At 42.1% G+C, this 13,545-nt stretch overlaps 1 protein-coding gene across 1 annotated transcript in view; it reads left to right on the top strand.

The window, feature by feature from the left end:
• Positions 1-13,140, top strand: part of FGD5 (FYVE, RhoGEF and PH domain containing 5) — a 98,592-nt gene extending 85,452 nt beyond the window's left edge. The window contains exons 15-21 of the mRNA XM_009882896.1: positions 3,937-4,036; positions 5,480-5,617; positions 6,669-6,771; positions 8,509-8,639; positions 10,327-10,455; positions 12,210-12,358; positions 13,104-13,140. Coding sequence (XP_009881198.1) covers positions 3,937-4,036; positions 5,480-5,617; positions 6,669-6,771; positions 8,509-8,639; positions 10,327-10,455; positions 12,210-12,358; positions 13,104-13,140 — 787 coding nt within the window. The remainder of the gene's footprint in view (positions 1-3,936; positions 4,037-5,479; positions 5,618-6,668; positions 6,772-8,508; positions 8,640-10,326; positions 10,456-12,209; positions 12,359-13,103) is intronic.
• The last annotated feature ends 405 nt before the right edge of the window (positions 13,141-13,545 follow it).

Raw genomic sequence — 13,545 nt, 5'->3', positions numbered from 1 at the left:
TTCAGGGTAACTGAAGTTGGCATCCCTAGTGAGAAGCTTGAGATGTTCTGCTTGCATTGTTATGTTTTTTTCTTTGCCTTTTGTACTCATATCAAGTCTGTGCTTAGTTAGCCTAAACAAAGCATGTGGGGCCACTGCAAGCTGTGTTTCTTTGAGAGTAGATAGAACCAGGGCCTGAGACTAATGTTGCCCTTCTGATAACAGCCAGACGGAGACTGACTCTTATCAGAGCGCTGGGATAGAGCCCCTTTCCCTTCCTTGTGCTGCTCGTTCTGGGACCAAGCTGCCATAAGTCACCCAAGAACATTTTTTCCTCTCCCTTTCTGTACTGGCTGGCAGAACTGATGAGACACCAGTGGGACATCATGCTCTCCTAACCCCACTGCACAACATCCTTGGCCTGCTACACTCACCAAAAGGAGCACCAAAGACAGAAAAGTACCAACAGGCTTCAAGTGTCTCGAAAGACTGTATCTTTTACTGTTCACACCAAGGTGCTGCAAGTCTGCACTGAAAGCCAGTTGTTAACAATCACAACCCAAACCTTAGTGCCTTTACACTTGTATGAGACAATGCGAATGCATTGAGGAAATAAGGCATGAGTGCCAGGGACTAAAGGCAGTAGTATGAGGATGACCAGAGCTCAGAAGTCAGTGTGGCTATATGAGCAGATGGCACTGTAAAGTCCTGGCATCTCTTGGCTTGCTCACCCGAAGAGCTGTGCTATTGGCTTGCAGTGAGCTGGTAACAGATCTGAGCACAGAGCCATTATGGAGAAGGCTCATACTGCTCTTATACATTTATCTGCATTTCAAAATGTTCATCTTGGACAGAGGGGTAACCATGTGGTGCCCATATAAAATACCAGACCACTGGGAGAACGCAGTCAGTGTTACCTCCCTTCAAGGCTAATTCAGAGTGACATCGGCAGCACTGCAACAAAATCCCCTCCCATCCCAGTTTCTGTGTTCCATGGATGACCCCTGCTGTTCAGGAGACTGCAGTGACAATCTGACCCTCTATTTTTGCTTAAGGAAAAATATATGAGCCAACAAGGATAACTGATAGCTCAGCACAAAATTTGCAGCCCAAAAATCACACAAGGACCAAATATAGCAATGGTAAATCAAGGTTTGAACTTCTCTGAGCCTCAGAGGTTCAGCAAAGAGTCCTCTGAGCATTTGCGCAAATAATGAAATAGCTAATTAAGAATAGGCCAATTGACATAATTTATCTTACACATCAGCAGACAGGTGTTATTCCCACATTTAGACACTAATAACCTGTGATTACTGCCTAGAGATGTTTAATGGAGTGGACAAGAGGTTAAGGGGGCCAGTTAGATATTAGGCTTTTAATAGCAGATTGTCCCTCTTATCTGTCTTTCCCAAAGTGGCTTTAATTTACATCACTATATGGGCCATGATTTCCTTTGTTTTTTTAAATCATATCTTAATTCTCAAGTGAAGAGAATTTCCAAGAGAGAATTAGCAATGTGCTCTTGTGGCCAAGAAGGCCAATGGCATCCTGGGGTGCATTAAAAAGAGCATGACCAGCAGGTCGAGGGAGACCATCCTCCTCCTCTACTCTGCCCTGGTGAAGCCACATCTGGAGCACTGTGTCCAGTTCTGGGCTCCTCGGTTCAAGAAAGACAAAGAAATACTGGAGAGAGTACAGCGGAGGCTATGAAGATGATCAGAGGAATGGAGCATTCTCTGCTGAGGAAAGACTGAGAGCCCTGGGGCTGTTTAGTCTGGAGAAGAGAAGGCTGAGAGGGGATCTCATCAATGCTTATCAATATCTAAAGGGCGGGTGTCAAGAGGATGGGGCCAGACTCTTTTCACTGGTGCCCAGTGACAGCACAAGGAGCAACTGGCACAAGCTGGAACATGGGAAATTCCATCTGAACATGAGGAAAAACTTCTTTCCTGTGAGGGTGTCAGAGCACTGGCATCTCAAGTGAAGAGAATTTCCAAGAGAGAATTAGCAATGTGCTCTTGTGGCCAAGAAGGCCAATGGCATCCTGGGGTGCATTAAAAAGAGCATGACCAGCAGGTCGAGGGAGACCATCCTCCTCCTCTACTCTGCCCTGGTGAAGCCACATCTGGAGCACTGTGTCCAGTTCTGGGCTCCTCGGTTCAAGAAAGACAAAGAAATACTGGAGAGAGTACAGCGGAGGCTATGAAGATGATCAGAGGAATGGAGCATTCTCTGCTGAGGAAAGACTGAGAGCCCTGGGGCTGTTTAGTCTGGAGAAGAGAAGGCTGAGAGGGGATCTCATCAATGCTTATCAATATCTAAAGGGCGGGTGTCAAGAGGATGGGGCCAGACTCTTTTCACTGGTGCCCAGTGACAGCACAAGGAGCAACTGGCACAAGCTGGAACATGGGAAATTCCATCTGAACATGAGGAAAAACTTCTTTCCTGTGAGGGTGTCAGAGCACTGGCACAGGCTGCCCAGAGAGGCTGTGGAGATGAAGATGTTCAAAACCTGCCTGGGCATGATCCTGTGCAACCTGCTCTAAGTGACCCTGCTTTGGCAGGGGGGTTGGACCGGACGAGCTCCAAAGGTTCCTTCCAACCCTGACCATTCTGTGATTCTTCAGATTTCTTAGAAAGTGTAATTTGACAGGACTTTTGGTAGTAATAAGGACTGACTAGGAGTGTGAGTCTTGCCAGAGATGATCTGTAACATAGCCCCTTGGCTCCCAGAGGTTAGCCTATAATGCAGTAGATACACTGGCTCAGAGTTTCTGCTCCAATTTCTGCTCCAGGCTTGTTGAATTTTACAGGGCCTGGTGTTTTTCAGACAAGGGCTTACGCTCACAGTGCAGAGGGAGGCACAATGATCAGAGATCATTGATAAAATCTGGCTTTTTTTTTTTTTTTTAAGACCACAAAAGACTAATTGTTCTCAAATGTCTTGTTTGGTGGCGTTCATGAGGACAGTGTGAGGAAATCACAGCTGAACAGCAGCTGGCAATGATGCCACTACTATTTTTTACAACAAAGTCTAGTGGGTAGCTTTAATGTGAGTGGATGCTATGACTCGGGGAGGGGAGAGCACACCGAGTTTCATTTCCTCCATGACTGATGCTGGGAACAGCTAGAGCTGTGCACAGTTTCAGCTGGACAGGAAGCGCACAGTTTGAAGTCACAGCCGGAAAACCAGCTAACACAGGCAGGACCGCTTATGGCTTTATCAGAGCAGATACATCTGGGAAGTAACAGGCACTAAGAGCCCTGCTGCATTTCTGGGATAGCTGGACTGGCAGAGAAGCGCAAAGTGCTCACTGTTTTGCCTTGTGCAAAGGGGGCATCTAGGGGCCAATGTGGAGAACTACTGGCCTCCATGCATAACTGCAGCTGGAGGGAATGCAGAACTTCCTTTCCAAAATGCTGTCCTAGCCTCTTGCTAAGAGAGTGGAGATGGTCTGTGATGGAGCTAGAGGAAAAGGAAAGCATTCGCATCCCTGCCATGGGTGACAGACTTCTGCATTTCCCAACATGCAGATCATCTAAGCATCCCACTGTAGAGATGGGCATAAGCACGCTTACTTTGAGCAACCCATGCCAACGCTACATGCCCTAAAGTACCTAAATGCTAGGGCAGACATGACAAAAAGAGACACTTCGTATTGTCCTATGGGATCTAGGATTGAGCGGCTTACAGCAAAGTCAGGGACTCCTCTGAAAAATTTTCTGGGTATTCAGTTCCTTCTCAATCACAGTCCTAACCACGGATCTACACTAAACATCCCACGGAATATCTCCAACAGTCAACTTTGTTCCTGGTCAGAAAATTACCAGTTCAGTGCAGCAGTGGGGAAAAGCAAACATTTATGAAGTGAAGTTTTTCTTCTCTGATCCAGAAACAGTTTGTTTGAGTCCCTGCTGTGCATGGCATTGACTGCTCTGCTGTATTTCATTCCACAGCTCTTGCTTAGAAAGGGATGACTGGTACAGCTGCATCAGCAGACACATCCCAGATGACTACAAAGCTCACAACACTTCCACTTTCCACAGCAGCGTGGAGGTAAAAGGAGACCAAATCTTTCAATGCTTGAAAGGGGAAGGGGGAAGGGAGAGGAAGAGAGAGAAAGAGGAAAGGAGGAAGGTTATAAAATGCAGAGTTCCTAGTGGCAAGACATTCTTACTACTTTCATTTAAACCAGTACGCCAAGCTTAAATAATGAAGCTCTTCACAGCTCTTGGGACACCTCTGAAATGTTAATCACACTCTGTGCTCTGTGGTCTTTGCTTAAATAGGACTTCTTCTGGAGGAAGACTATTTTGGATGAACTAAAAATAGCTACAAACTTTGTTGATCTTAAGAAAACAAAACTACCCATTAGTTACACTAATATCATAAACGCAGTAAAGTCACTGCTAGTGCGAACCCCACCAGCAATATTCTAATTGTACCAGCACAATTGATATATATTATTCTTACCTGATTCATTTTAGTTGTACTACTCCCAGTTAAGAAGGCAAAGAATGCATCAGACAAAAAGTAAAAATGCTATTTTAGGTTATGTAGAACCCCAGTTTTAGTAAATAAAACTAACTGTAAACCTGAATGTGCACAAGGAAAAATTGGGAGGAATTAGATTTTTCTGTGTTTAAGCCCTATTTGTCTGCAGAAGTCTAATTTCCTCGTAGGAAACCCTCCTAACAAACAGTCCTTCAAGGGCACAAGGGCTTGTGCTACTTTTGCCAAACACTAAGCTACTGTGAAGTGACAGAGGAGTACCCATAATACTTTGGTGCTGAACCTGAAGTAACACAGCTTCTCTGCATGGCCTATTAAATTGGGTTCAGTTCCACATTGACCATGGCTCCTTGGGCTTCAAGCAATGGCACCTGTACAGCGCTTCAACGTGGTGCATTCCCAGAAATAGGAATAGTGAATAAATTTTCTAAAGCTGCTTACATATATTCAGATCAGCCATGGAAAGCGTGGATCAGATTTAGATTGTGTGGGGGTAAATTAATCTTCTTTTTCTGTTTTACTGTTTTCTGTACTGTCTCTTCCCCATCATAGAACTGTCCCAAGGTGTAATGACATGAAGAGCTCAGGCCCTTTTCTATTGAAAGCTATTACTGATACATAATATTGAAGATATTCTTTCAAAAGCTGTTAATAAAAAGATGGGTTTAACTCAAGTTCTTACCTGCAATTTACATATGCAATGAATCAGATCCTTGTCTGGTGTGGAAGAGTGTCAGTGCCTGACCAATAATAGATCTACATGGATTTTTACCTGTTGTGACCCTGGCTTCGATAGCACCATGTACTGATTGGCCACAGTCTGTCAGCGCTGAAGCAGCTGTGTCTCACAATGCGCATTAGGAGTTAGAGAATTTGGAGATCACAGCAGGTGAAGTAGACCAAAATGAGAGAATTGTACGTGATGGAGCAGGGCTGACCGAGTGTACTTTGGAAATGTGGATTCATTTGTTCTTGTTTGATTTTAAGCTAAGGGAGAGGCTTGGAATAACCTTGGGTGAGAGGCCTCCTACTTTGGTACCTGTGTCCCATGTCATGATGTGCATGAACTGTGGCTCTGACTTCACCCTCACTTTGAGGCGACATCATTGCCATGCCTGTGGGAAGGTAAGAGCTGTACAAGCTTCTCAGGGTGGCTTTATTCACACCTCTGGGACACTGGCTGCCACTGCTGTAACATCTGCAAACTTGTAGCAACATCAAGACCAGAATTTGACTTCTCACAGAACCTGTTAGTTCTTTGCTAAATTAGGTGATTAGGTTTCTAATGACTCTAGTAGCAACAACAGTAACTTTCCCTCGAGGGTCAGATTAATACCCAAAGGCTAGTAGTTGAATGCTCACAGGATAATTGTTGCTGAGTCCAGCCATTATTGCTGATACACAGCTAGCTCTAAAGCGGTACATTAAAAATACAGGCTCTGTTCTGGACCAGAGCAGTAGCACATCTCGTCCATGTCCCATTGCTAATAAGAGCTGGTAAAATTATCTTCCAAGAAAAGTGAAGAAACTCAGCAGTAGAGCATGGTTTGGTCAGTGACCAAAGTGAAAGTTTCCTCTGTGCTCCACTGAAGAGTTGCTGCCTTTTGCCCTCAAGCCAAGGGGATCTATAAGCTTTCTTGCTTTTGTCCCTTTATCACTGACTCTATTATACACATAGACCTGCAGTCCTGTTTTAAACCATGGCTGTCTTTTAGCCTCAGTGATTTTTATTTTTTTTTTTAATCAAGCTACCAGTAATTTTTGCTAGCATGAAAAAGCATTTACTCAAATCAGTCTTTACCTACACAGGGATAGCAGGACCATGCAAGCTTGCTTAAGAAAACAATGTTACTAACAAAGCTATGGAAACAGAAGTAATAGTAAAGTGGTCTTTCTGTGATTCACAAGTAGGGAAGGTATGAGTTCCTGGGGAGACGGGCACAGCAATGATGTGCAACCAAATACAGTGATCAATTCTGCTTGGCTTCCAACAGTGTAAATCTACAGCAATCACATTTCAGTCAGTAGACTTGCCCTGACTGCCACAGTTTTAGGAGAGTGTCATATCTGGTCCGCTATCCATCTTCCTCTCCCAACCAGCTCAGAGGATTTGGTTTGTATGTGTAAATACATAAATTTAAATTTTATTTACATGCATCTCTCCTTGCTGGAACAGATTGTATGTCGAAATTGTTCAAGAAACAAGTACCCTATGAAGTACCTCAAAGATCAAGCAGCCAAAGTCTGTGATAGCTGCTATGTGGAACTGAAGAAAAGAGGTAAGGTTCCTTCATTCTTGGCAAAACTGACAAACCCATTTCCTGCCTGTATAATGGGGAGGCTTTAGGATCTGCCTACCGTGTTGTGTTTTGTTAAAGAGGATTTCTCACTTCAAGCACAAGGAGCATGTGTCGACATCCCAGGAGTGCCAGGCTGTATAGCAGCTAAAATTGTTTTAGCAAGCCAGGTTCTCTGAAGGCTCCTCTGGCCTTTTAATAAACCAGAACAATGATAAAAACTATGTCCTGTGAGGAGCAGCTGAGGAATCTGGGTTTGTCTCTCCTAGGAGAGAAGGAGACTGAGGGGCGACCTCATGGCTCTCTGCAGCTTCCTGAGGAGGGGGCACGGAGAGGGAGGTGCTGAGCTCTTCTCCCTGGGATCCAGGGCCACATCATGTGGGAATGGTTCAAAGTTTCATCAGAGACGTTCAGATTTGACATTAAGAAACATTTATTTACCCAGGTGGTGGTCAAACACTGGAGCAGGCTTTCTAGAGAGGTGGTAGATACCCCATGCTTGAGTGCTTAAGAGGCATTTGGGCAATGCCCTTCATAACACGCTTTAACTTTTGGGCCACCCTGAATTGGTTAGGCAGTTGGACTAGATGATAGTTGTAGGTCCCTTCCAACTGAACTATTCTATTCTGTGATGTAATTATAGGTGATAGCTCTTCCCTGTCATTTCTAATGAATTATCCATTAAAGTAAAACAATGGCTTTACAGTTCCTCACTGTCCTCATCCACATTGTAGCTTTTACAACAAATGTTGAGGTAAAGTGCAGAGTGACTAAGAGCTTTTCTACATGGGGAGTTAATCTGGTTACAAATGAAAGCATAAATTCAAAGCAGAACAGCTACTGCCTAACTAGAACTCTGTATCAGTGTCCCACTATATAAGTCCCTTTTCTGATTTAAATACACATCCAAATCAAAGATAAAACGGGAGGCAGGGGTTACATATATATGAACAGGGAATGAACAGGAAATAATGTTCTTGCACAACTATTCAAGTAGACAATCTCTAAAAGTAGGCACATTATACTGTGAAGGATAAAAAGGTGGGGACAAGTGAAATTTAGTTTTTTCAATCCTGATTAAAGAAGTTCACACTGGCCAAGCAAACCTGGGAACGGATGCTGTCACAACAGCCAAAAAAGCATCCCCAAGCCACTGTGTGTCCATGAAGTGATAACTCAGATTTGTGCTAAAGCAATGCTGTGCTTTACTAAGAGCTTCCAGATAATGTGTTGCCAGAAGCAAGATCATGAAGATATGAACTCAGACAACCAGGGTTAATGGAGATTGACAGAGACAGTATAACTGTCTCCCATACAGAACTCAAAGAGAGTTCATACAGAAAGAACATCCCATTAGTGAAACTATCCTGCAAAGGTGTTAAATAACATAGAGCAGATAGGTGGAAAAGGCATTTGCTTAATGCTGATTTTAAATTAGAAGAAAACAAGCTGTATTTTGTGCTTTGTCAGCTTTCTTGCAGACTTCTTTCAAGTGGCTGTAGGTTATTACCATTAACCTCTGGTGCTATGAAATCCACCCATCTAATCAGATTTAAGGGGTGATTTGAAAGAAAAGCTAAAATAAAAACTGACTATGGAGGAGGCATTGCATTTTCCTTAGAATTTGCATTAGTGTATTTTGTGTCTCTTATTCCTAGTTTGGTATGTACCAATTCATCTATTTCCCCCTTCCCTTTCTGAATTTTCTTAATCTTGCAGAGCGGCCACTAAGTGTGAGCTTCCCTCCAACTTCATCCAGGTGTTCAAGCAGTGCCTTCTCCTCTGTCTTCCACAATATTCATTATTCATCTTTTAAGAAACAGAAGAAGATCCCTTCAGCTCTTATGGAGGTAGGACCAAGCTGCCTGAGAAAGGCAAGGAACTTCAGAGAATTGTGAGCTCATACTTCAGCAGCTATGTCTGTAATTTATTCTGTGTGCAGTGGGCTCAGCCCATGCCCTGGTCTACTTTCATAATGCAATTATTTTTGTCTGTTTTTCACAATAGTGTTTAAAATACTCTGAGCTCTGGAGATACCACAGAAGCTTCTTGAGCCCACTGAGAAATTCAAATTACAGCAGTGTACTTTGTTCATCAGCCTGTGAAGTTTTTAGAAAACTAAGGCAACTTCAAGGTACTAGACAGTACAACAAGGGAGATCACAAGACAGCGATAAGTATCAACAGAGCATGGTATACTGTTGACCAGTTACCTTTTTTTGACAAGACCCTTACTTCTGAAATCTTACTTTGATTTCAAGATAAATAAAATACCACTTACTTAGGGAATAGACTCTAGTCCTTGGCAATCAATTCAGGAGCATACATGTTCAATCAGGCACCTTCCCTCCAGCTCAACCCAAACTATTTCAAATCAAACGGTTCAAGTCTTGATCCCACCAACGTAAGCAAATAAAATTCCCACCAATTTCAATGGGGCCAGGATTACTCCAGCTATATTAGTTTTCTTTCCAGGAACAAGGTGCCAATCATGTTGATGTCGTCCAGGTAGCTCAGCTGCCCATTGAACTCAAGCACAGTAAGGTACTCCCATTTCACTGAAATCAGCAAGTATTTATCATTGTATTAAAGAGAATAGGGTGCAAACATCGTGTTGAAGTCCTTGTACAGTCGACACACCAGAATTTCCTGAGGTTGATTTGTACTGAGGTGAAACTGAGCAAAAGATACACGTATGTAATATAAACACACAAATTGAATACTGAAAGAACTGGCAGGCAAAATTTCAGCCCCATTAGAGAAAAAGCATTGCCTTTCTGTCCACAAGGAGGCAGCACATGTTTATTAATATGAACTGTTGCACAATAGCATTGCTCCATAATTTCTGATTTGCTTTACCCAGGTCCTGGAACATTTCTGCTACAAAAGCTGGTTTTGAATTTCTGCCCTTTGTTTCTAAATCCAACAGTATTGCAGATTACTACTGTAACTAATAACATACACTGCATTGCGTATGTGTGTATATAGTTCCATCTACTCAAAATCTAGATCTTTAAGAACATAAAGCACTTAGATCTCAAAATACTTCTGTGAGAGGGGCAACTCTTCTCAGAAATACTATTTCGCAAATGAAACCAAGTCATAGCCAAGTGATTTACATAAATTAATATAAACCCATTGCAAAGTCCTAAATATACCTACATCTTAGAAGTGTTCAGCCACAAGACAGTAATTCCCTTTTGGAAGCATGTACTTTTAATATACCAAAAAAAACAGACCTGGGAAAAAGGACAAGTTTGGCTTCTCAGAATGCAGCTGTAAACTTGCTGATCTTAATAATAACTCAACTGCATATTTTCCATCAGAGTTACTGAGAACTAAGTTTAACCAGAAATCTTCAAACAGTTAAAAAGAACCATAATACTATGCTTATATTTTTTCTGTCTCGATATTTTCAATGGTCTACTTATGATCTCATGGACATAGACTTGGTTGTCTGGTGTGATGCGAACATGCATAATCAGGAGGGGAAAAGCCTTTGCTGTTACAAATACTGATTTCTCCTACCCTGCTCCAGGTGGCAGCCTCAGGAGAGGGAGCTACCATCAGTGGTTACCTCAGCAGATGTAAGAGAGGCAAAAGACACTGGAAGAAACGCTGGTTTGTTATCAAAGGCAAAGTCCTCTACACCTACATATCAAACGAGGTACTGTGCAATCTGACTTGAAATAGTTTCCTGAGCTCCCTTCTTTACTCCCTACAGGCAGCACAAGTAAACGTGAAAGGTATAAATGGCAGTTCTCACAACCACCTGCCTTCTGAGACCTCGTCCTAACAGACTGAGTCCCCAGGGAGGTGTCCTTAGCCAAGGGGCCCAGCCACAGCCCTAGCTGGACCTCAGCAGCCCTCTTCACAAACTGCCCTTCATTGTTTGACTTCTTGCTATCCATGCTATTATGAACTGTTAACCCATGTGAACCTTAGTCTACACATTTACACCTGAAGACTTCAAGGTCTTTAGGCATTCTCTGGTGTACTTGGTAACTGCCAGATATTTTGTAGATAGATGGTGCTATTACCCATTTCTGGTGGGGAGGAGAATCTTGTCGTTTTGCAAGTATAAATAGGACTTATTTGTCCTACTAGTACCAACAGGGAAAGATAGGAGGCAGTCTGCAGAGGTGAGAATTCTGCTTTGTGTATTGGCCTGTAAGCTCCTCCTTACAGCCAAGAAAGTTGGGTATCAACTAGATCACTTTTATGTATTTTGTCTCTTCCCTCTTCTTATTTCAACTTCTTCTTTGTGAATTGCTGCAATACAAATAAATTTGAAGTAAGTGTGATGTAAAGTTTGGTTATAAATTACAGATTTCATAAGCAGAAGCATAAAAATTCATTTTGCTGAACAAAGGACACAGAATGCAAGAACTGGAGTAATAGCAATATTTGGTACTTTAAGCCTTCAGAACACTTTGCAAACATCAATTATTTAAAGTTGCATCACTACTGTGATGATCGCATGAAGCAACATTATCCCTTTTAAACAGATGAGGAGATTGAAGCACAAGAGAATTCAATTTGGCCAGCAATTAAGACCACTGGCGTCAAATTCTGTATCCAATACATTTATCTCACCTCTGCTAAACTTAGAATTGATCATTACTGGTTCAACAATAGGGAAAAAGCAATGAAAAGCTAATTACACTTTGCATTCCCAGTTTGCAATTTAGCTTCTAAAAGCAGAGGCAAAGGCAACATACACATATAGAAAACATTACCCAAAACCAGTGACCAAAACTGCAGCTATTAGTAACAGCTAAACTGCAATTCAATTAAGGCTTATTGTTTTCTTTAGCTTGTACAAAGCTGTGTCTGGCAAGCAAAATTCATGGATGTTTCTCAGAAGTAGATTAACAATTAACTGCATTACCAGCTCAGAAATTCCAAAGCAGCTGTTTGGAAAGCAAGTGTGCTGTTTGAGACAGTGCAGATTTCTAAAACAAGTTGCTAGTGCTTTGAAAGGAAATGACAAGGTACCAAAACAACTACTACTTGCACTTGGCAAATAAAAATGGTTGAAAGGAAGATAACTGGGAATGGGTCTCAGGCTTTCAGAACTGCTGCTGTCCCATACTCTCAGTAACCTCTAGTTTGCCTCCTGGACCAAAGGTAGCCACTAAAGTAATGGCTGATTTGACCTTTGTGGCCACGTGGATGATCACAAAGAACTGGGCTCTCAGAGGTGGCGTTCAAATTCAGGACTAAGTCTAGATAAACATGTGCAGTACACAGGCACAGATACTGTTTAGGTAACAGCCACCAGTCCAGCAGAACATTCACATTACTGCTTTTGCAGCCCTGTCAGAGAGGGGTTATATCATTATTTGGTTTTCAGAAAGAGCCCTCAAACTGTTACAAGCCTTCTCTCTAAATTTTGGTTCACTTCTTCTTTGCTTTCAGGACAAAGTTGCCACGGAAAGTTTGCCTTTGTTGGGTTTCACCATTGCCCCAGAAAAGGAGGAGGGAAGTACAGATACAGTTTTCCATCTCTACCACAAGCAGACTCTCTTCTACAGCTTCCGAGCAGAGGATAACAATTCAGCACAGAGGTACGGGGGTCAACTCCCACACGAGCCAGTGCGCAGGTCCAAAAGCTTATGTAGGGCTTTTCCCTCTCCTTCACTTCAGAATGCCTTCATAACAGAGGAAACAAACCACTTTCAGAGTGTTGACTAAGCCCAATTGCATGTGACTGGCCTTCGTAACATGAAAAATCTACCTGGTGCTTTTCAGTTCCTTCAGGAAGGCGAATTTGCTCCCTTGGAGGCTGAGTCTCAAAAGTCATGCCTAGAAGCCTGTCAAATGTGATTACTGTACAGAAACTTCTCTGATTCATATGTTCTCTTCATTCATCTCTTAGTTTCCTGAACAACAAATAATTCTTTAGGTTTCTCATTCTAATGCTACTGCTTCCACTACAATAAAATAGTCATGAAATTAGTAATAAAAATGCCAGCACCTCAAGACACACAGGGAAGGTAATGAGTGCTTATGCAAGATTTTGTTGCTTTTAAACATACTTCAGCAGTTTCATCTTTCCTATTCTAAGACAGCACTTGTACTATCTTTGAGATTTTACAATAAATTACTGGTAAAGTTTGTACTAGAATGCAAGACTCCTACTACCTAGTTCCCTGCTTTAACCACAAAACTATAGTTCCTCATTACAGCTGGGATGGGAAATACAGTCCTCTTCAGGCTTTACATTCTAAAAATCCTTATTTTTCTTAAAAGACATATGTTCTTAAAATGAATATAATTTTATATGTTCCACTTCTTTCCTGCCCTTTTTAGGTGGATTGAAGCCATGGAAGAAGCATCCATATTATAGCAGCTACCACTCAATGGACTTGGAATAAATTCTCAGATTTCTACACATTCCCGGCAACCCTCTTCTGTCTTACAAAACTGAACAGTGTATTTCAGGCAAACTGTCTATGTACACTGAATATGAACTGTTTCCAAATTGCTTTTTTTGCTTCCTTTTTCTTACATCCGCATTTTTGCAAATGGAAACTTTAAAATAGAGAATGTTTATGGTGATCTTTATGTCTGTGCAAGTTCAACCCATACTATAAGCTTCTCTTCTGATCCCACAGTAAACTAAGTCTAACATCAAGACAAAAAGATACATGGAAACACTGACTACAGTAAGTAACAGGCTCAGTTTTACTTATTCTAGAGCACTATCATATTTCATTGGGTTGGTTTTGATGTCTACCATGAAATGAGAAAC

The sequence above is a fragment of the Charadrius vociferus genome, unplaced genomic scaffold (genome assembly GCF_000708025.1).
Source record: "Charadrius vociferus isolate BGI_N301 unplaced genomic scaffold, ASM70802v2 scaffold433, whole genome shotgun sequence".
Taxonomy (NCBI): domain Eukaryota; kingdom Metazoa; phylum Chordata; class Aves; order Charadriiformes; family Charadriidae; genus Charadrius; species Charadrius vociferus.
The sequence above is the reverse complement of the archived record's forward strand: the minus strand, read 5'-3'. Positions and strand labels throughout refer to the sequence as shown.